This window comes from Saimiri boliviensis, chromosome 3 (assembly GCF_048565385.1).
Source record: "Saimiri boliviensis isolate mSaiBol1 chromosome 3, mSaiBol1.pri, whole genome shotgun sequence".
NCBI classification, from domain to species: Eukaryota; Metazoa; Chordata; class Mammalia; order Primates; family Cebidae; genus Saimiri; species Saimiri boliviensis.
Genome location: NC_133451.1, coordinates 2,288,430 through 2,310,062, shown reverse-complemented (window position 1 = coordinate 2,310,062; position 21,633 = coordinate 2,288,430). Strand labels below are relative to the sequence as shown.

General features: G+C 56.7%; 1 protein-coding gene across 6 annotated transcripts in view; it reads left to right on the top strand.

Moving 5' to 3' along the window:
* The window catches only part of ZFYVE28 (zinc finger FYVE-type containing 28), a 152,662-nt gene that overhangs the window by 128,656 nt on the left and 2,373 nt on the right, over nucleotides 1-21,633 (top strand). For 5 of the 6 annotated variants that reach the window (XM_039468455.2, XM_039468454.2, XM_074395791.1 and 2 more), the window contains 2 exons: nucleotides 18,425-18,579; nucleotides 19,323-19,439. In XM_039468455.2, the coding sequence (XP_039324389.1) occupies nucleotides 18,425-18,579; nucleotides 19,323-19,439 (272 nt within the window). The remainder of the gene's footprint in view (nucleotides 1-18,424; nucleotides 18,580-19,322; nucleotides 19,440-21,633) is intronic. The other variant, XM_074395793.1, reaches the window with a different exon arrangement.

The window sequence follows — 21,633 nt, the reverse complement described above, 5'->3', positions numbered from 1 at the left end:
TGACTTGTTATCAGGCCCTGGGTGACTTGACCCGGCCCTTGCCACAGCCCTGCCCCTGCAGTTGGCTTCCCTTGTCCCTGTAAAACCAGGGGACCTGCTTCTAGACCCCTCGTGCCCTGCTGCCTCCTGTCGCTACCTGCCCTTCAGGCCAGGGTTGCCCTAGGCTGTGGCCTCCCTCACTGTTCCTTTGGCATGGAGCCACTATCACCGTCACACGGCTGCCTTGACAAAGCTACAGGGAGCTTTGCCAGCCGGGCCTCCTGGAGTCCCACAGCCGCCTCCCAGGCGGGCATCTCCATGTCTGTGGCATTGCTGTTGGCCTCATGGCTGAGGCCACCCTTCCAACCCAGCTCTCCAGCCACCTGCAGGACCCATCCCAGAGCCTGTGCCTCTCAGGCTCTGTAGCATGGCGTCCTCCCAGTGCCCCAGAGCACCTGGATGTGACTGAGGAGCCTGGTTGGGGGACGTGCTGGCTTTAGGCCAGGTGAGAAGAGGTGGCACTGAGGGCTGGATGGCAGCAAGGCCTGGGAGGACACGCCAGAGCCCAGCCCGCTGGGGCGCTCACGTTCCCGGCTCTCCCTGCAGCCCAGCCCCTCCGTTTCCCACCCGGCTCCTTGGTCCAGTGCAGCCCCACTGACCGGCAGGTGGCTGTCCAGCCTCATCCTCAGCCTCCTCGGGCACAGACGCTAGGGCCCACGCGGGCAGGTGGTATCCTCTGCCAGGCATGAGGGAGGTGTGGGGGGCTGCCATTCTGAGGGTCTCCAGGAGAAGAAGCCGGACAGAGTCCAGGCCTGTAGAGCTGTCCCTTGAGGTGTGGCCCTCAGCTCCTGCTCTCCCCACCCCAGGGCCCCCAGCTCTGTCCCTCAGGACAGTTCTCAGTGAGGCACACAGCAGTGTCTGAGGTGAGGGGCGATGGGACCCCAGGCCACTTCTGACCCTACTGCCTGCTCCTGGCAGCCTGACGGAGCCACAGTCACGGGTGGGAGTGGGGCTTTGGCTGGAGTGGAGCCTGCTCGGTAAGCATTAGCCCTCCTCTGTGACCCGAAACCTGAGGAGCTGAGAAGGTGCCAGCCTCCCACTCCCCATGGCTCCAGGACGCGTCCTCCAGGGGTGTTCTTCCTCCACCCCGTGGGACCAGGAAAGCTCCAGGGGAACAGCCCCCTTGGAAGCAGATATCCCTTCCCACCTTCACGGAGGCAAAAGCAAGAGGAAGCGGGTTTCGACCACGTGCGGCGTGACAGCCAACAGCCCATGATGTGTCCTCAGCTGCCTTCACTGGCCGCCTTGAGACTCGCCAGTTGTGGGGGCTTCTGTTCGGAGAGATTTTTAAAGCCACGGAAGCTCAGAAAACGCCTGCAAGGTGTGAGACTGGAAGGGTGGCAGGAGCCCCTCCTGCTGGTGCACCGGGAGGCAGGGCCTCGCTCATCTGCATTTCCTCATTCTCAGGGTGCATGTGTATTGCCTCTGTAACGACGAAGAAAAATAGAAAGAATAGCTTGCCAGACCATAATAATAGTGGGATCTTTTCTTTTCTTTTTTGTTTTTTTTTTAAGACAGAGTCTTTTTCCGTCACCAGGCGCCAGGCTGGAGTGCCGTGGTGCGATCTTGGCTCACTGCAACCTCCACCTCCCAGATTCAAGCAATTCTCCTGCCTCAGCCTCCCAGAGTAGCTAGGACTACAGGCTCGTGCCACCACACCCAGCTAATTTTTGTAGTTTAGTCGAGACGGGGTTTCACCATGTTGGCCAGGATGGTCTCGATCTCTTGACCTTGTGATCCGCCCACCTTGGCCTCCCAAAGTGCTGGGATTACAGGCGTGAGCCACCGTGCCCGGCTAGTGGGGTCTTTTCAAGAGCTGGGCCATGTCTAGGCCTGTGTCCCCAGAGCCCAGATCTTGGCCAGGTGGGGCCAGCACCAGCCCACACCCCTTCCCATGACTGCCTGGCTTGTGCTTGGACTTAACGGGGGCAACAGAGGGCCAGGTGAGCCCCCCAAGGCGATGCCTGGCCCTGGCCCAGCCCTGGCCCGGCCCCTGCCCTGAGGCAGGAGAGGGGAGGCTGGCCTGGAGGAGCTGACTTCTTGAGGGACCTGAGGAGCCGTGGGCATCAGCAGCTGCTCCGGGGACAGGCGTGGTCCTGCCGGGCTCTGCTGCACCTGCCCCCATGGCCCTGGCTTTTGGAGACATCTCCTGGGGCCGACAGTGTTGCATCCTCGTGAGAGGACAGAGCTGGAGAGGCCGACAGACAGGACCCATCCGGGTAGCAATGGACCCACAGGTGGGCCACCATGGCAACTGGGAAAGTGGCTCCTGGGGCCTGCAGCCTGCCTGTCTCACCGGGCACCACTGCAGCTGATCCCCTGAAGCCCCATCTGTAGCTGAGGAGGCCTCACCTCCTCCGAGGGGGCAGGCAGGCTTGTGGTCGCACACATTCCAGGCGGGATGGGCCTGGGAGCCGCTGGGCCGTCCCCATCTGGGCTGCCTTGCCCCCTGGCAGTCATGCACATGGGTCCCCCGGGGCACAGCCTAGGCCTGGCGACTGGGGCGCGGCTCTGACAAGGCCTGTGTTCGAGCTGCTGGTTGAGGCCTGGCAGACGGTCAGTTGTTAGGCGGGGCTGGCACCCTGGAGGACCGCAGCTCCCTGGGCCTGTCCACGGCCCGTCTGTGTCTGTCCTCCCATGAAGCCCCGATAGAGCGTCCCCGAGGTGAGGAGGGCTGACCACAGCCTGGCTGTCCCCCTTGGGTGGGGAGGATCTGAGGGCTCAGGGGAACTCAGGCTTGCCAAGTTCCTTCTGGACACCGCCGTGATGACTGCCCAGAGCCGTCTCCCGGAAAACCTGAGCCCCACGTCCACAAGTGTCCTGGGCCATGAGGCACAGGCCCCGTAGCCTGTGGTCAGCTGTGTCACCGTGGGACCCTGGGCATCACCACTGCTGCCATCTGGGCAGGGAACTTAACCTCTCAGCACCTCGGTTTACTTGTCTGTAAAATGGGAAGGTGAGGCCAGGTGCTGTGGCTCACACCTGTAATCCCATTGCCTTGGGAGCCGGAGCAGGAGGATGATGGGGGGTGGGGGGGTCTGTGGACAGTGTGGGGAGGATGATGGGGGTGGGGGGCTGTGGACAGTGTGGGGACGATGATGGGGGTGGGGGGCTGTGGACAGTGTGGGGACAATGATGGGGGTGGGGGGCTGTGGATAGTGTGGGTGGATGATGGGTTTGGGGGGCTGTGGATAGTGTGGAGAGGACGATGGGGTGGGGGGCTGTGGACAGTGTGGGTGGATGATGGGGGTGGGGGGCTGTGGACAGTGTGGGTGGATGATGGGGGTGGGGGGCTGTGGACAGTGTGGAGAGGATGATGGGTTTGGGGGGCTGTGGACAGTGTGGGTGGATGATGGGGGTGGGGGGCTGTGGACAGTGTGGGTGGATGATGGGGGCGGGGGGCTGTGGACAGTGTGGGTGGATGATGGGTTTGGGGGGCTGTGGACAGTGTGGGTGGATGATGGGGGTGGGGGGCTGTGGACAGTGTGGAGAGGATGATGGGTTTGGGGGGCTGTGGACAGTGTGGGTGGATGATGGGGGTGGGGGGCTGTGGACAGTGTGGGTGGATGATGGGGGTGGGGGGCTGTGGACAGTGTGGATGGATGATGGGGCTGAGGCGTTGTGGACAGTGTGGGTGGATGATGGGGGTGGGGGGCTGTGGACAGTGTGGGTGGATGATGGGGTGGGGGGCTGCGGACAGTGTGGGGAGGATCCCCCCGAGGGGTGATGGGGTGTTCACCATGTAAGGCTGCACCTGGCTTGATGCCCACCCCAGCCTAACCCTCCAGATGGCTGGCCTCTTTGACAAAGCAGGTGGCAGGAGGCTGTGGCCCTGGGGTCTGGCCCGGTGTCCTCAGCCTCTGCCACATTCCACCCCCCTCATTCTGGCGAGGCTGTACTCCAGCCCGTGCTAGGCGTCCCAGAGCCCCCCAGGAGCTGAGTGCCACTTACCCCACCCCTGCATCGTGTGTGCTGAGGGACACCTTCTTTGGAGGACCCCGTGTGGGCAGTATTGCGCTCCTGTTTTATTTATTTAATGTTTAAGGCTGGGTCTTACTGTCACCCAGGCTGGAATGCAGTGGCAGGATCTTGGCTTGCTACAACCTCTGCCTCCTGGGTTAAAGCAATTCTCATGCCTCAGCCACTGGACTAGCTGGGACCACAGGCATCTGCCACCCTGCCGCTAATGTTTGTATTTTTAGTAGAGAGGAGGTTTTGCCATATTGGCCTGCTGGTCTTGAACGCTTGGCCTCAAGTGATCCTCCCACCTCGGCCTCCCAAAGTGTTATGATTACAGGCATGAGTCACCGTGCCTGGCCTTAGCACTCCTATTTATTATTTTAATTTTTAATTTAATTTTGAGGCAGGGTCTCATTTTGTCACCCAGGCTGGAGTGCAGTGGTGAAGTCACGGCTCACCGCAGCCTGGGATTCCTAGGCTCAAGTCATTCTCCCAAGTAGCTGGGACCGCAGGCAGGGGCTACAAGCCCAACTTTTTTTTTTTTTTTTTTTTTTGAGATGGAGTCTCGCTCTTGTTGCTCAGGCTGGGGTGCCATGGTGCGATCTCGGCTCACTGCAACCTCCATCTCCCGACTTCAAGTGCTTTTCCTGCCTCAGCCTCCCGAGTAGCTGGGATTACGGACACCTACCACCACGACCAGCTAATTTTTTGTATTTTTAGTAGAGACGGGGTTTCACAATGTCGGCCAGGCTGGTCTTGAACTCCTGACCTCACGTGATCCACCCGCCTTGGCCTCCCAAAGTGCTGGGATTGTAGGTGTGAGCCACCACACCTGGCCTATTTAAAAAAAAAGTTTTAGTAGAGACAGGGTCTCACTGTGTTACCCAGGCTGATCTCAAACTCCTGGACTCAAATGATCCTCCTGCCTTGGCCTCCCAAAGGACTAGGATTAAAGGCGTGAGCCGCTGCACCCAGCCTTGCTTTCCCATTTTACAGCCAAGTAAATTGAGGCCTGGGAGGTTATGTTTCCTGCCCACACGGCAGAGGTGGTGATGCCCAAGGCCTTCAGTTCACACTCTCTAGCCTGTGACTCCCCAGCCCAGCATGGGGACACCCTCCCCATGGCAGGAGCTCCCTGTGGAGCAGCAGCCACATGCCCAGGTCCCCTCGGGGGTCTCCTCTCATTGCCAGCCCAGAGCCCCTCGGAGGCAGGTGCTGCTGCTCCGATGTGGCCCCAGCACCCAGCCCAGGGCCTGATGTTCCCCCACCACGTAGCAGGTGCTCACCTGACCTACCCCTCACTCCACAGGCCAGGACTTCCCTCGCTAGAGATGGGCTCCCTGTTCTAGTCTCACCTGTTCGTTTTGCAGGGAGCCAGCTCTGGGGCTGCAAGGGCCCTAGGAGATGGAGGCCCTGTACCCAGTGATCATGGCTGGGAGATGATGCAGGCCCTCAGGCCTTTGTGGACTCAGTAGGGCCATACCTCTACTCAGGCCAGGCCACCTCCTCCAGGAAGCCCTCCCTGCTGCATGGTGACTGTTGCCTAGCCGTTGTTGGTGGGGAGGACTTCTGATCACAAGCAAGCTGCTTCTGACTTCTAGGCCCCCTGCACCTTGACAGGGCCCGGCTAGACAGGAATAGGGGTGGGGGACTGTGAAAAGCATAAAGGAATTCGAGTTCCTAACTGAACCCCAAGAGACATCAAGGCATTGCGGCTGAATTAGAGGAGACGGAAAATAGCTAATTTTCAGAGCCTTCGCGAGTCGGTATCCAGTCTCTCCTTACGTTCAGTACTTTGGAACCAAATTGTGCACCCTGCGGCAACTCCCCCGCCCCCCGGGAATGAACCGCCATGCAGCCCCCACGGCTGACAGCGGTGTCCACATCACAGAAGGCACTGAGAGCCCTGGGCAGGGAGGGGCTGTCTCCCTTCCAGAGACCTAAAGAGACCCCAAGGGCGCTTGGGACGCCCCTTCCGGCCCTTAGCTCAGACGTCCTGGAGATCTGTGATGGGTGCTGGTCTCCGCACGGGAGCGCCAGCCACGCCACCTCCGAGTCAGTCATCAGCCACTGCACGGGAAGGAAGAGCGTGGCGGGAACACAGCGAATCGGAGCACGTTCCCGGGACGTTGAAACAGTGACTGCAAACTTAAAGGCCCTTCGGCGGCGGCAGCCGGGACGGGCTCAGCCTGTTTCTCGGCTGCTGCAGGTGAGGCCATCCCGAGATCCTCCCTGCGTCTGTGCCGCACCCGCACGCTGAGAGGATCTGGCTTGTCCCACCCGTCCGTGGCTATCTTGCCGTCCTGGTCCGTGGCTCAGGGAACAAAGCTCTGGGCCACGTAACCCGCACAGGCTGAGAGATGCTCCCAGCATCGGAGGACAGGCCCCACCTCTAGATGCCTGTCCGGGGCTGCTGTGACAGAACACCTGTGAGCTGGGAGGCTTGAAACCAGGGGCATCGCTGGCTTACCGTTCTGGAGGCAGGCGCTGAAGTGAGCCTGCAGCCCGAGGCTCGAGAGGACAATCCTCCTGCCTCTTCCAGCTTCTGGTGGCTCCTGGCACTTCCTTGCCTTGAGGCCGAGTCACTCCAAGCTCTGCCGCGTCTTCTCTGGAACCCTCGCTGCGTCTTTCTCTTCTGAGGACACTTACTGGAGTCGGGGCCCGCCCAGGTGGTCCGGGATGGTCTCAGGATCCTTCACTTACTACCTCTGCAAAGAACTTTTTCTAAAAATGGTCACAGTCACAGATTCACATTTTGGGGGGCACATTCATGCCACCATGGCCTCCAGCCCCTCACCTCTCCGTCACCCTCCCCTGTCTTCAGGACAGCGGAGAGCAGGGCTGGAGAGGCAGCAGCTGCGGACGGGAGCCGGCATTTGCTCCACCACGAGCCCGGCTCTGGGCTCCGCGGCAGCTAGCTGGGCTGCGTGAACGCTGAGCGAGGGGCCTGCGGCGCGGCCCGTGGGTCACAGGCGTGTCTCAGCACGACTGTGCTCTGCTCGGGGTCTCCCCAGGCTGAAATCCGGGCGTCGTGGACTGTGCTCTCCTCTGGAGGTGCTGGCATGTATTTCCTCGCCTCTTGCTGATTGAGAAGAGACGGACGACTGTCGCAGTGGTGACAGGTGTGGAGCTCAGCACTTGACCTCCTCAGGGGCAGGAGCCCCGCCCACGCCTGAGGCTCCCCCTCCCTGAGAAGGGCAGGCCTTGGGGCCTGACCTCTGACCCACGAGGGCCCTTAGATGTCGTTAGCACCAAGCGGGGCTGGCCTGGGGGCCAGAGGGGAGGGGCTGAGGGTGGGGAGCGTGCAGCCCACCCTGGGAGGGCGAGTGAGCCAGTGCCCACACAGGGGGTTGTCCTCTGCCCGCTGGCCCAGCCCTGGCCCCTGACCCCAAGCTCCCCATGAGGACCCAAGTCCTGCGGCAGCAAATCTCAGGCCATGGTCCCTGCAGCCCCTAGCGTGCCTGTGTGGAGCAGGTGTGGAGATGGGTCAGGGAACAGTGCCTGGTCCCAGAGCGTACCCACACCCTGGGATGGGGAGTGTGGATGTTGAAGGGTGCTCCTAGAGGATGCGCCAGGGCCAGATGGCACATTCAGGAGAGGCTACAGACCACAGGGACGGCAGCCTGCACGGACCCCGGCCCGCTGGCCAGGCTGGGGCAGCACTGAGATCCCAGCTTCAGTCTCCCTCCCTCCCTCCCGGCCCAGCGCAGCCCTCCTTCCTGTCCCTCGGTTGTGTCCCTCATTCTAGCCCTCAGTGGCAGCGACCCTTCTGAGGATGCCCTGGTCACAGAGCAGCATTTGTCTCCTTCTCAGTCCCAGCCCCCGCTCATCCCAGGGAATGTGGGGCTGCAGCCTCGTGAGAAGCTGTCGTGAGAAGACAGACTTCCTCGGGAACGCGGACTCACGCAGGAAAACCACACGAGAGAATGACTTTGCAAGGGGCTGGAGAGGAAGCAGGAAGAAAGCAGCTTCGTCGCTGCTGGAAGTTATCAGGGCTGACACTGGTACAAAGGCCTGGCAGCCACTGTGGACTCAGTGTCGTGGCAGGGTTGGTGCCACGTGTTAGTTCCCCGGGCTGCTGTGGCGAAGCACCGCGTGCCAGGCCGGTTAAATCGAGAGGGGGTTTGTTGTCTTGCAGTTCTGGAGGCTGGACGTCGAGATCAAGCTGGGCTGGTTCGTCCTGGGCCGTGAGGGAGAACCTGTCCCAGGCTGCCCTCCAGCCTCGGGGGCTTTGCTGGCCATCCGGGTGTTCCTTGGCTTATAGGAGCGTCACTCCAACCCCTGCCTTCAGTCCACGTGGGAGTCTGCACCCAAATTTTCCCCTCGGGTAAGGACACCAGTCATGTTGGCTTAGGGCCCACCCTCCTCCTGAAGACCTCGTCGTAACTTTAATTACACCTGTAATCACGCTCTTTCCAAATAGGGTCACATTTTAAGGTATTGGGGGTTAGGAATTCAACATATGAACTTGGGGGGGGGCAGTTCAACCCCAAACAGCACACACGCGCCTCCCTGCTAAATCCTTGCCATGCTGGACTTTGAGGACACCTGCCAGGAAGAGGCATCTACCTGCTGCCGGTTTCCGCTGTGGCCTGGGCAAGCTGCTGCGGCTTTGGCAGCCGATTCCAGAGCTGGTTCCTGGAACAGTGTCTCCGCCCTCCCTGATCCCAGGACTCACAAAGGAAGTCAAAGCCGGGCCTTGCTGTGCGTTGCAGACCCAGCCCCCCGGAGGTCTTTGTGGGGTGCCATGAGAGGAGACAAGAAGTCCCAACGGGCTGCAGCTCCTCTTGGGAGCCAGAGGTGTCCAGGACTGTGGGATTGTCCTGGCCCGGTGGCCAGTGTGACTGGGCAGGAAGGCCTTCACCTCTGAGTCCTGGGAGGCTGTGCTCACCCCATCTCGGGCTTCTGCTCTGAGGTCCTCTCCATCTCATTGGTCAGATCTCCACTCAGATGCTTCCTCTGCAAGCTGGGCTGTCCACCACGGAGCCATCGCCCTCTCCACCTTCCCATCACGATCTTCAAAGCCCCAGGTCGGGCACGGTGGCTTCTGTCTGTAATCGTAGTACTTTGGGAGGCTGAGGCTGGAGGATCGCATGGGGCTGGAGTTTGAGGTTACGATGAGCTGTGGTCAAGCTGTCGTGTTCCAGCCTGGCAGCAAAGCCTTTATCCCAGTGGGAACTGATCTCATGTCTGAGCACTTGTTTCCAGGCTGGCTGGCTGACTCCCTCCGACGCTACTCACGTGATTCAGGCCTTTGTGACCACGTCCTCCACAGTGAGCCTGAGCTGTCGATCGATGTCCACGTCCATGAATGTGGATGCTGGGGCTCCAAGAAAGAGCACTCGCGCTCTGCTTCTCAAACTCTTTTCCCTTGGTGTAGCCTACAGGAATTGTGTTCTGTGGGGCATCCTCTGGGGTGCACCAACCAACAGGCCAAGGTCCGAACTGCCCCACACACCCACCAGGCGCTGCCATGGGCCTCTGCCCAGCCTCGACCTATACATCCATCCAGCATCACCAGGGGATTCCCTACAGTCTGCGGGCTGCTTCCCACCTCTTGGCCTTCATTCAAGCTATCCTCACGCTGTGCCTTCCAGGAGCCCTCCCTGGCACTCCAGACCACCCTGAGTGAGGAGTGTCCCCTCTGACCTCCCATAACATCCTTGGTGGATGTTATCACACTTTCCCTAAGTGTGATAATTTGATGTTCACCTATTGATCTCTGCCATCAAATTGTGAGCTCCTAAGGGCTGAACTTTGTAATTCCTGGCTCAGAGTTGGTGCTTAGTCCATGTTTGTAGGGCAGGTGGATGGATGGATGTAGTTGGATGGATGGATGGATAAATGGATAGGCGGATGTATGGATGTATGTATGGATGGATGGATGGATGGATGGATGGATGGATGGATGGATAAATGGATAGGTGAATGTGTGGATGGATGGATGATTGGATGGATGGGTGGGTGGATGGATGGGTGGGTAGATAGATAAATGGATAGGTATATGGATGGATGGATGGATGGATGGATGGATGGATGGAGGAATGGATGGTTAGATGAATGGGTGGATGGATGAATGGATAGGTGAATGTGTAGATGGATGGATGATTGGATGGATGGGTGGGTGCATGGGTGGATGGATAGATGATTAGATGGGTGAATGGATGGGTGGGTGGATGGATGTATAGGTAAATGCGTGGATGAGTAAATGGATGAATGGGTGGGTGGATGGGGGGATGGATGACTTTACAAGAAGCAGCTAGCCCACCATTTGCATTAGGGCCCAAGGTGGCTCATTAGAATTGGTGTGTGGTTGTGCAAATGTCTAAGCTGCCAATTTTCCCACATCCAATTACAAATAAACCCTGCCCCTGGAGCCTGCCAGTTGTTCTTGTTCCTTGCTTTTCTCTCTTTTTTTAAAAAATTTATTTTCTTTAGAGACAGTCTTGCTATGTTACCCAGGCTAGCCTTGAATTCCTGGGCTCAAGGGATCCTCCCGCCTCAGCCTCCCCGTAGCTGGGACTACAGGCTGTTTTCTCCTTATTAGCCTTTGCAAATGGTTTCAAGAGTTCAAAAATTAATCTATCTGATGTCATAATGAGAAACATCCTATGATGCTATTAGTTTTTCCAAGTTGGCATTTTCTTTTTTCACAGACTCCTGGAGGTTCAGCGTCCTGTCTTTCCGTTTGCATACCCATTTGCCAGATTCTTCACGGCATCAGATTCACCTGGGCTTTGCTGCGGTCTTATCTTTTCCATAGTTATGGGAATTAAAATTATCAGTCCAGTAAACTTCCGTCCTCTGCTCTATCGAATTGCTGAATTCAGACATGTTCCATGTTCCCAGCATCTCAGAGGCTCCCGTCACCATTTTTCCCACCCTAGTGATGACATCAGGCAGTTGTCCTCCCTGTGTGCTGTTCAAGAGAGGAGGACTCTGGGAACTTGGCCACTGTCCTGTGCCCTAAATCTGACACAGCTGAAGACATAGCCTGGTCAGCCTTTGGTTTCGATGAGACTGTTTAGAATCACACTGTCTTTCTTCACCACAGAATCACATTTCATAGTTTAAACCACAGTGGGGCCGTTGCGGGAGTCTGTGCCGCCTTCTACAATAGAGTGGCAGAAAGCAGCACTCAGGCAGCAGGTGCAGGCGTGTCTGGCAGCTGCAGGAGGCTGGACTTGTATACATCTGGGCGGACATGCTGAGATGGCACTGATCCGCTGACTTGAGAATGCCAGCGACAAGAGTTCAGACTCTGTGGTGAGACTCGGGAAGCTGCTGGCAGGGGAGGTGCCTCTCGCTCCTCCAGCGTCTGCGTCTCGTGGCTCGCTGTCCTTCTGTGTCTTAAATGGTGGCCACGTCTCACCTGTACTGTTCCTTCCTCACCAGAGGGATGGACCCCCCCCCTCGCCCGCCCCGGGTACCAGCTCACTTCTCGGCTCTGTCTCATTATGTGTGCAGCTCCCCCACTAGCCATGGCTTCTAGGGATACACAGCTTCTGATCTACCCCTGGAGTCCTCCTTATGGTCCTACCCTGTCTGTTCAGCAACTGGCTACCGGGGATCAACACCCTTCCAGAGGCAGTTTCCTGGGCCACTGGTATCCCAACAGTGGCCCCTGCTGTGTTTGAATGTGTGGACTGTGCTGGTAGCTGAGTCCCCGCCGCAGCGGCATGGAGAGGCGGAACCCTTCAGAGGTGATTAGGTCATGAGGGCTTTGCCCTCCTGAGTGCATTAATGTTACTGCTGCAATGGGGTCCTTATAATGGGTGGACATGGCTCCCTTCCCCCTCTCTCTCGCCCACGTGATGCCTTCCTCCATGGGATGACACAACAAGAAAGCCCTGGTCGGACAGGGCCCCTCCCCCTCACAGCCTCCAGACTGAGCCAAATGTTTCCGTGGATGATGAACGGCCTGGACTGTGGTACTGTTACCGCGTTACAGCAGCGGGAAAGTAAGGCACCGTCCCCATGGCCCCAGGAATGGCTGCCCCAGAAGGACCCGGGCGCTTACTCCCAGTGAAATCCTGGGGTCTGCCTCCCCGCTCTGCTCTCTTGTTCCCTTGGCCTTCCCAAGCCCAGCTGGTTCCCTTGGGCAGTGCCTCACTGGGTTTCCTGCCTGTGGCATCTCTGCATGGGGTCTCTTGGCGCTCCCTGTCCACGCATTCTCCCCACCACGCTCCCAGAGCTTCCAGCCGACCAGGGCAGGGAGGCAGGAGAGGGCCTTTCCTGTGGCAAGCGAAGGGAGCCAGGGGTTGAGATGGCCATCAGCGATCTGATCCACCCATGAGCAATCAGCCCGCCTCGGCCTGGCCTCGGCCTCCACCTGCTGGAAGGAGTCGTTGTTCTCAGCCACAGTCAACTCTCCACGGAGTGTCAGGGCCCTTCCCCATCTCCCTCCTCCAGGGGTGCTTCAGCAGCAGACTCCTGTCCACACAGCCTGCCTAGCCTCAGGGCGTGGGTCCAAGGGGCTGGAGCTGCCAGCTGAATGCGTCCCGAGGGCGCCTCCTTTCAGGGAAACAAGCTCCTCACCACAGGCAGGGCCCGAGGGTGCCACCTGCTGCCAGCAGGCGCTTTCCTCGCTTCTCGAAATGGCATCTCTTCTGATCACAAAACAATACTTGATCTGAAAAGAGACTTTGAAAATAATAATTTACCTGTAATCTTACTACTGAAGTAAGTGTGAGATTAATGCCTTACATTGAGTACGTTCCCCAGTGTGTCATGTATGTGTACATGACGTGTCTAATTTTTATTTTTATTATTTTATTTATTTATTTTAAGAGACGGGGTCCTGCTGGTTGCCCGGGCTGTCGTGGAGTGCAGTGACGCCCTCACAGCTCACTCTACCCTTGAACTCCTGGGCTCAAGCGGTCCTCCCACCCCAACCTCCAGAGCAGCTGGGACTACAGGTGCACACCACCATGCCTGGCTAATTTTTGTGTTTTTTATAGAGACAAGGATCTTGTCATGTTGCCCAGGCTGGTCTTAAACTCCTGGCCTCAAGCGATCCTCCTGCCTGGGCCTCCCGATACGTGCTGGCATCGTAGGCATGAGCCACCACACCTGGCCTCTAATTCTTTTAATGAAGCATTTCTCATTTCAGTTTAACATTTCCAGTGAACTGCCCTTCTGCAGATAGTTTCACCATATGGAAATGACCTAATGTATTGAGTCAATTCCCTGTCGATGCACATTTAGCTTATAAGCTATTTCTTGAATATGAGTTTACTGGGTGATTACAAGAAAAACAGTCTCTTCTGTTGTTTGTTAGATGCACAGCTCAGTGATTTTCGGTACATCCACGAGGCTGTACAACAACGTCACCGTCTAATTCAGGCGTCCCCAAACTACGGCCCATGGGCCGCATGCGGCCCCCTGAGGCCATTTATCCGGCCCCCCCGCCGCACTTCAGGAAGGGGCACCTCTTTCATTGGTGGTCAGTGAGAGGAGCACAGTATGTGGCAGCCCTCCAACGGTCTGGGGGACAGTGAACTGGCCCCCTGTGTAAAAAGTTTGGGGACGCCTGGTCTAATTCAAAACATTTTCATCACCCCATAGATAAAACCCCTCCGCATTAGCAGTCGCCCCATTCCCCTCCTGCTTCAGCTGTTGCAGCCACAGACCTGCTTTCTGCCCCTGTGAGTTTGCGTGTTCTAGACATTTCATGTCAACGGGATCATTCATACAGTATGTGATCTTTTGTGACTGGCTTCTTTCACTCAGCATGATGGGTTTGTTTTTTGTTCATGTTTTTGTTTTTTGAGACGGAGGCTCGCTCTGTCGCCCAGGTTGGAGTGCTGTGGCACAATCGTGGCTCACTGCAACCTCCGCTTCCCGGGTTCAGGTGTGAGTCTCCTGCCTCAGTCTCCTGCGTAGCTGGGATTACAGGTGCCTGCTACCACACCCGGCTAATTTTTATATTTTTAGTAGAGAAAGGTTTCACCACGTTGGCCAGGCTGGTTTCGAACTCCTGACCTCAAGTGATCCCCCTACCTCGGCCTCCCAAAGCGCTGGGATGACAGTATGATGTTTTCAGCGTCCATCCACACTGTGGCACGTGTAAGGGCTTCATTCCCGTCCGTGGCTGAAAACTTCATTACACAGATAGACCACATTTTATCTATCCACTCAGCTGTTTTCCAAAGTGGCTGTGCCATTTTATATTCCCATAAGGAAGAGATGATTCCAGTTCCTCCACGTCCTCACCTTCCTCACCACAACTGGTTATTTTCTGGGTTTTTTTTTGTGTGTGGCAGGGAGGGCATTATTCCGATCGTGCTAATCCATAACGTGGCATTTAATTGTAACGTTTGGTGTTAACGGACAGTGCTGCTGGGAATCTGTTCATGTGCTTATCAGCCATTTGTGTATCTTCTCTGGAAGGAAGAATGTATTCAAATCCATTTTCCATTTTTTCAGTAGTGGTTTTTTTGTCTTTTCGTTGTTGGCCTGTAAGAGTTCTTTCTACATTGCAGATACTACGTCCTTATCGGACACATGATTTGCAGAAATTTTTCCGTGGGCTTTCTCTTCACTGTCTTGGCGGCGTCCTGTGAAGCGGAGAGTCTTAAACGTGATGCAGCACAGTTCTGATTTCTCTTTTGCTGCTCGTGCTTTAGGTGTTAGGTCTAGAAAGCTGTGGCCGGGTCCAACGCCATGAAGATTTACTCTAATGTTTTCTCTTAAGAATTTTAAGCCCGGGCGTGGTGGCTCACACCTATAATCCCAGCCTTTTGGGAGGCTGAGGTGGGCGGATCACTGGAGCCCAAGAGTTCGAGACCAGCCTGGGCAACATGGTGAAACCCCGTCTCTACTAAAAATACAAAAATTAGCCAGGCATGGTGGTGTGCAGCTGTGGTCCCAGCTACTCAGGAGGCTGAGATGGGAGGCTGAGATGGGAGGCTTGCTTGAGCCCTGGGAATCGAAGCTGCAGTGAGCCATGATTGCACCACTGCACTCCAGCCTGGGTGACAGAGTAAGAAAGCATCTAAAAAAAAAGAGAGAGAAATTTAGAGTTTTAGCTCTGACATCTAGATATTTGATTCATTTCAACTTAATTTTCATATGTGGTATAAGGTAAGAGTTCAGCTTCATCCTTTTGCACGTGTGTCTCTGCTTTTCCAGCAGCATTTGTGGAAAAGGCTATTCCTTCCTCGTCGGTGGTCTTGGCAGTTGCTGAGAGCCCATCGCCTGTAAGCATGTGGGTGATTTCTGGACTCTGGGTTTCGCTGGTCTGTATGTCGGTCCTAAGCTGGCCCCACACAGTCTGCATTTCCGGTCTTTTGTGCCAAATTTCAAATCACAAGTGTGCCCTCCAACTTGTTTTCTTCTTTTTCTTTTGGCTATTCTGGGTCCCTTGAATCATTTCCATATTAATTTTAGGATCAGGTTGTCAATTTCTGCAAGGGAAGAAGCTGACACTTCCGTGTGGATTGCGCCGAATGCGTGGATGGATCTGGGGAGTCGCGCCTTCTCGACGATACCGTTCCGGTCTATGAACACGAGACGTCCTCCCATTTATATGGGTCCTCTAATATTTTTCAACAATGTTTTCTTGTTTTCAGCGTATGATTCTTGTACTTCTTTTGTTAAATTTATTCCAAGTATTTTAATCTTGTTTATGCTATTGCAAAGGACTAAGGATTGTTTCCTTAATTTCACTTTCAGTTTATTGCTACCATATCTACACACAAGTGATTTTTTAAAAGCCTTTGTTGATATGTAACATACACACCACAAAATTCACCTTTCTGAAGCACACAGTTCCGTGGTTTTTGGTAATAACACCCCCCAGCCTTCTGCATCGGGCACCATGCCAGTCCGGCCTTCTGCCGCCCCTGTTCCCTTTCGTCTGCTCTCCCTGCCCAATTCTGTTTTTCACATTTTTAATTTTTGTAAAATATATGTAGCATGAAGTTCACTATTCAGCCCTTCCTAAGCGTACAGTTTCACGGCGTTGAACACACTCAGTGCGGTGCAGCCGCCGCCAGCGCCCTCATCTTCCCCAGCTGAAACCTTTCCCCATCACTCCCTCCCTCCGCGCTCCCCGGCCTCCCTGGCACCCAGCGTCCTACTTTTCATCTCTAGCAACGTGATGGCTCTCAGGACCTGGTGTCGGGGACTCGGGCAGGATCCATCCTCTGGTAACTGGGTCATTTCACTCAGCGTGATGTTGCCAACATTTGTCCATGCCGTAGCCCGGATCCAGATTTCCTTCCTTTTTAAGGCTGAATAATATTCTGCTGGATGATGGGCCACGGTGGGCTTATCCACGCCTCTGCCAGCAGACACCTGGCTTGCTGCCATCTCCCGGCTGCTGTGAACATGGGCGTGCAGTATCTGTCTGAGTCCAGCTTTAGCTCCTTTGGTGAAGGCTCTGATGAGGCTGGGGGTACTGAGTGGAAGCTGACATCCTGGACAGCAAAGGCCCCTCCCTCATTCAGCTCCCAGGGCAGAGGGCAGCAAGGCCCACACCCCCAAGCTGAAGGCCAGGGGCTTCATCTGTGGATCCTGCACCACCCGGGAGGGGAGAGTTACAGAGCATCGTCGGGGTCCCAGCAGAGGATCTAATCCCAGGGGCCCAGGCCCCCCAAGCCTCCCACCGTGGCCCCACGTTCTGGTGAACATTCAGCTTGTTAGCATGTCGCCGTGAGGGAGGGGGCCCCGTGCAGCTCTGGGGCCTCTTCCAGCCTCCTCCCCGTCCTCTGCCGCAGCCCGCTGCCCTGAATTCTCACGTGCGTCATGCCACTGTGCTTCTGCAGGGTTGATGTCACGAGGCTGTGTCCCTAAATTAGATACCAGGCAGTTCTGCACGTTTCCCTCGGTGTGAAAGGACTCAGACCACGTGTGATTCACTCGCGTTGGCGGGGCCATGGCAGGCTCACCTCCGCCTCTTTGGCCTCTGCCGGTGAGTGATTAGATCACGGTCGATCTTCCATCCCATTGGTCCCGGACTTGGGACCCTGTCCCGCGTTCCACTGGAGCAGCGCCGACTCTAAGACCTCCGGTCTCTGCAGACAGACGCAGACCCACGTTTGCAGTGTGTGCCGGCAACAGAGGCCACTGGGCTCTGGAGTGTGGGCAGCGCTGGTATTACTGAAATGGTGCGAACATTTTTTCCGAAGTGGTTGCACCGGTTGACACTCCCACCAGCAGGGGAAGGTTCCTGCTGTTCCACCCACACTCTTTCCGACAGGAGGACCCCCGAATATTTGGGCAAGGCTCGGCGTGAGACACGGCCCCGTAAAGGAGCCAAGCCCTCCAAAAGAGGCCACGCGGGGCGCCAGTGGCAACTGAAAAAAAGGATTGTGAATATTTCTAGGCAGAGAAAAGATTTCGCATCCATGAAACAACAGTAACAGCAGAAAATTAAAAACCAGATAGCAGAAATTTAAAAGTCAAGAGTAAACTTAGAAGAACAAGTTGGGGGAAATGTCCCAGAAAATGGAACAAAAAGATATGATAGAAAATAAATTAAAATGAGAGGGGCCGGGGTGCACCCCTAGAGTTGGGCAAGGTGAATCCCCGAGTTTGTACGGGCCCGGCTGCGAACAACGTATAGGGTCACCGGGGAACCCCTGAACAGCAGATCTGGTCAAAGCTGAGGACGCAGCTGTGGGAAGGTGGAGACGGGAAGTGTGGGTGGGGGCGGGGGAGCCTGTGTTCGTTTCTTGAGGCTGCTGTCACTGGCCTAAGCCCTAGAAACTGTCTCACGGGCTGGAGGCCAGAAGTCCAGACTCCCGCAGAGCCTCACGCCGCGCACAGGCTCCAGGGCTGGCACCGCCCACCTCTCTCAGCTTCTGGAGGCTCCAGGTGTTCTTGGCTTGGGGCCGCATCTCTGGTCTCAGCCTCCGCGTCCACGTGGGCTCTCCGCCCGCCTGTGTCTGTGTCCTTGTCTGCCTCTCATAAGGACTCTTGTCACTGGACTTAGGGTCTGTCCGGCTTACTCAGGACAATCTCTTCCCCTCCAGATGCTTTACCTAATGACAGCTGCCGAGGCCCTCTTTCCAAATGAGGTCGGGCTCACAGGCTCCAGGGGCTAGCGTGGGGGCTGCCTGACAGGCCGTTAGAAAAGGCAGCAAGGTGAGCTGACGCTTCCGTCGGGGAAGTGCGTGGATCTTAAGCCAGGAGCGCAGCCTCGGTGGGTGAGTCGCCACCAGTGTCCATTCCAGGAGGCCGAGCAGAAATCGGAGGCCCAGAACAGGGCCCGGACTGGCTCAGAGCCCTGTCGCACCACCTGGCGTACATGGTGAGGACGTTTCAGGTTAAGCGATAGGAAAGTTGTGTATCTGGGTGACAGAGCCACACCTGTGGGGTGGGCATCTGCGGGAACACAGACTTTTGCCTTGAGCAGTGACCTTCCGGCTCCACAGCCCCTCGCTGTACCCACCCACACGGTGTCTCCTTCTCCACGCAGCAGCTCCGCGCCTGGGTCTTGCTCCTCAGACAAGACAGGGCCAGAGGCAGCCCCAGCAGCCACGCCCGTCGCTCCGCAGGCCACGAGAGAGAAGATCCGGTCCAGGTTCCATGGCAGCCATGACCTTATTCACCGCCTGTTCGTCTGCATTTCAGGTGCCCTGTCACGGCCTGGGACGGGCGCATGGCTGGAGGGCACAGGGGCTGCACTTTAGTGGAGGTCGGGCAGGGCGTGTACAGCCTCCCCGGCACTTTCTTGGAAACGGCAGCCTGCTCTACGTTTAGGAGCAAGCACTCCTCATGGAGAAGGCTGGACTGACCTCACACAGGCGGGAGGGGGGGGGGGTCTGCGGGTGAGGTAGGGAGGTGTTTTCCTCCAGGGAGTGGTGGCGGGGGCAATGGGGTCTGGGGGCAGGAGAGCCAGGGCTGGTACCACTGCTGGGCAGGGTCCACCCTGGGCTCCCAGCCACGCAGGCTGTTGGGGGCTGTTCCTGCAGGGGAAGGGGGGGACATGCTTTGCAGGTAGACACATCTGGATGCCTGAGGAGCTGTGACAGTCTGGGGGTGGGCACAGTACAGGGGCTCTGTGAGCGTCCCTCAGCACGTGGCCGGGCCAGCTTGGCAGTGATGGCTGTGGCCTTTGCCTAAAAGGTGTGAATGTCAGTGGCAGACCGACTGTGGCGGGGTGTCTGCGTGGTCCTCTCCCTTCCCCTGCTCTTTCTCAACTCCGGAGTTTTTATTCCTCTCAAGGGAATCCTCCCCCAAGGGGACGGGCCTCCTCCTTCCCTGACTGATCTGAGAACACGCTGATCTTGGCTGTGAGCTCCGGCTGGGCCGGCCCAGCCCACAGCACCCACCTCCCATCCGTCCTGCCTGTGACCGTGGTCTTCCTCCCTCAGGTGTGGCTGACCAGCTGCAAACAAACTATGCCAGTGACCTGAGAAGTATTCTCAAAACGCTGTTTGAGGTCATGGCCACCAAGCCAGAAGCAGACGACAAGGACAAGTTAAGGAAGGGTGAGTGCCCGCTCAGGGCGGGCTCTGCGGCTGCGCTGGCGGCTGTGTCCCTGCCCACAGAAATCCGCATCTTCTGGCCCTGGGCAAATAGGGCCCTACCAAGCAATCATGGACCCCAGGATTCACAAGACCTCTGCACTCCACATGTGCCAGGCTGCCCTGCCTGCCGGGGAGCCAAGGGGCAGAGCAGCACACCCAAGGAGTGCCCAGACAGGCTACCTGCCCGGGAAGTGGCTCTGGCTGATGCCCACAGCGTCGGCTCCTGTCCGCCGGCCATGCAGCAGCAAGGTGACCTCACTTCTGGCTCTGATGGAGGCTGGGAGTGCCCACACCCTCCCTCTTAAGGATGGGACTCGGCCGTGGTGCAGCATCCCTTCCACTGAGTGCCACCTCTCAGAGCAGTTGGAGGCAGCCGACTCTGAACTCCCCTCCCTATGGGGGTAGCAGAGTCCACTGCTGCCCATGAGCTGCTGAGGTGTCACACACGGTTGGCACAGGAGAAGCACACAGGCACACTCTCACAGCCATCTCACACACAGGCATGTGCATACACACATGCATACACGTTCTCATGCATACCCACACCTGCACACACATACATACACACACACACACACACAATGTTCTCATGCATACCCACACCGGCACGTACACATGCACACACACGTGTTCTTACACATACCCACACCCACATTCACACATAAGCACACACATGCACACGTTCTCATACATACCCCCACAGACGTGCACATACACACACATGCACGCACATTCTCATGCATACCCACACCCGCACACACATGCACACACACATGTTCTTACGCATACCCACACCCACATTCACACATAAGCACACACATGCACACCTGTTCTCATACATACCCCCCACAGATGTGCACACACACACACGCACGTACGTTCTCATGCATACCCACATCTGCACACAAATGCACACACATGCAAACAGGTTCTCATGCATACCCACACCCGCACGCACACACGCATGCATGTACGTTTGTATGCATACCAACACCCGCACACATGTGCACACACATGCACACACATTCTCATGCATACACCCACACACATGTGCACACACATGCATGTATGTTCTCATGCATGCCAACACACACATGCATGCACACACGCATGCATGCACATTCTCATGTATACCCACGCCCTCACACACGTGCACACACATACATGCACACATGTTCTCATGCTTACCCACAACCATGCACACAGGTGCACACACACACATGCACACGTTCTCATGCATACCCACACACATGCACATGTGTACACACACGCACAAATTCTTTTGCATACCCACAACTGCACACACCTGCACACACATGCATACCCACAGCTGCACACACATGTGCATACACACGCACATATTCTTGCATGACCACACCCACACACACATGCACACACATGCACGAATGTTCTCATGCTTAACCACAGCTATGCATACATGCACACACACATGCATGCATGTTCTCATGCATACCCACACCAGCACACAGATGCACAGACACACATGCACGCACATTCTCATACTTACCCACACCTGTGCACACACACATGCACACACGTTATCATGGATACCCACACCCACATGCATGTGCACACGCATGCATGTTTTCATGCGTACCCACACCCATGTGCACATACACACATGCACACATGTGCTCATGCTTCCCCACACCTGCACACATGTGCACATATGTACTCATGCTTCCCCACACATGCACACACTCATGCAGCACGGGCACATACGCTCTCACTCACACATGCACGTACATTATCTTGAAGGGAAAACATCAGGGCAGGGACTGGTTAGGCACAGGGAGTCTGGCCCTTGGTTCCTGTAGGATCCAGGGCGGGAAAGGGGACTCAGCCCCTGCTCACCACCCCTGGTGCCCTGATGCTGAGCTGAGGCACCTCTTCTGGCAAAGTCACCCCTCGCCACAGGGGCTCCTGCTCATGGAGTGTCCAGGCACACGGGGCCGCCCGCCTGGTCCTGGAGCCCTGGCCCAACAGGGAGGAGGCCATGTGCTGACCCAGCTCTGCCCTGCAGAATCCACACTGCCAGGCTGCATTCCACCAGGGAAGTTGGCAGGGCTGCTTTCTGGAAATCGTGATTCAGAGACGGCAGGTGACGTGGCTCTGCTCTGCACACAGAGGCTGT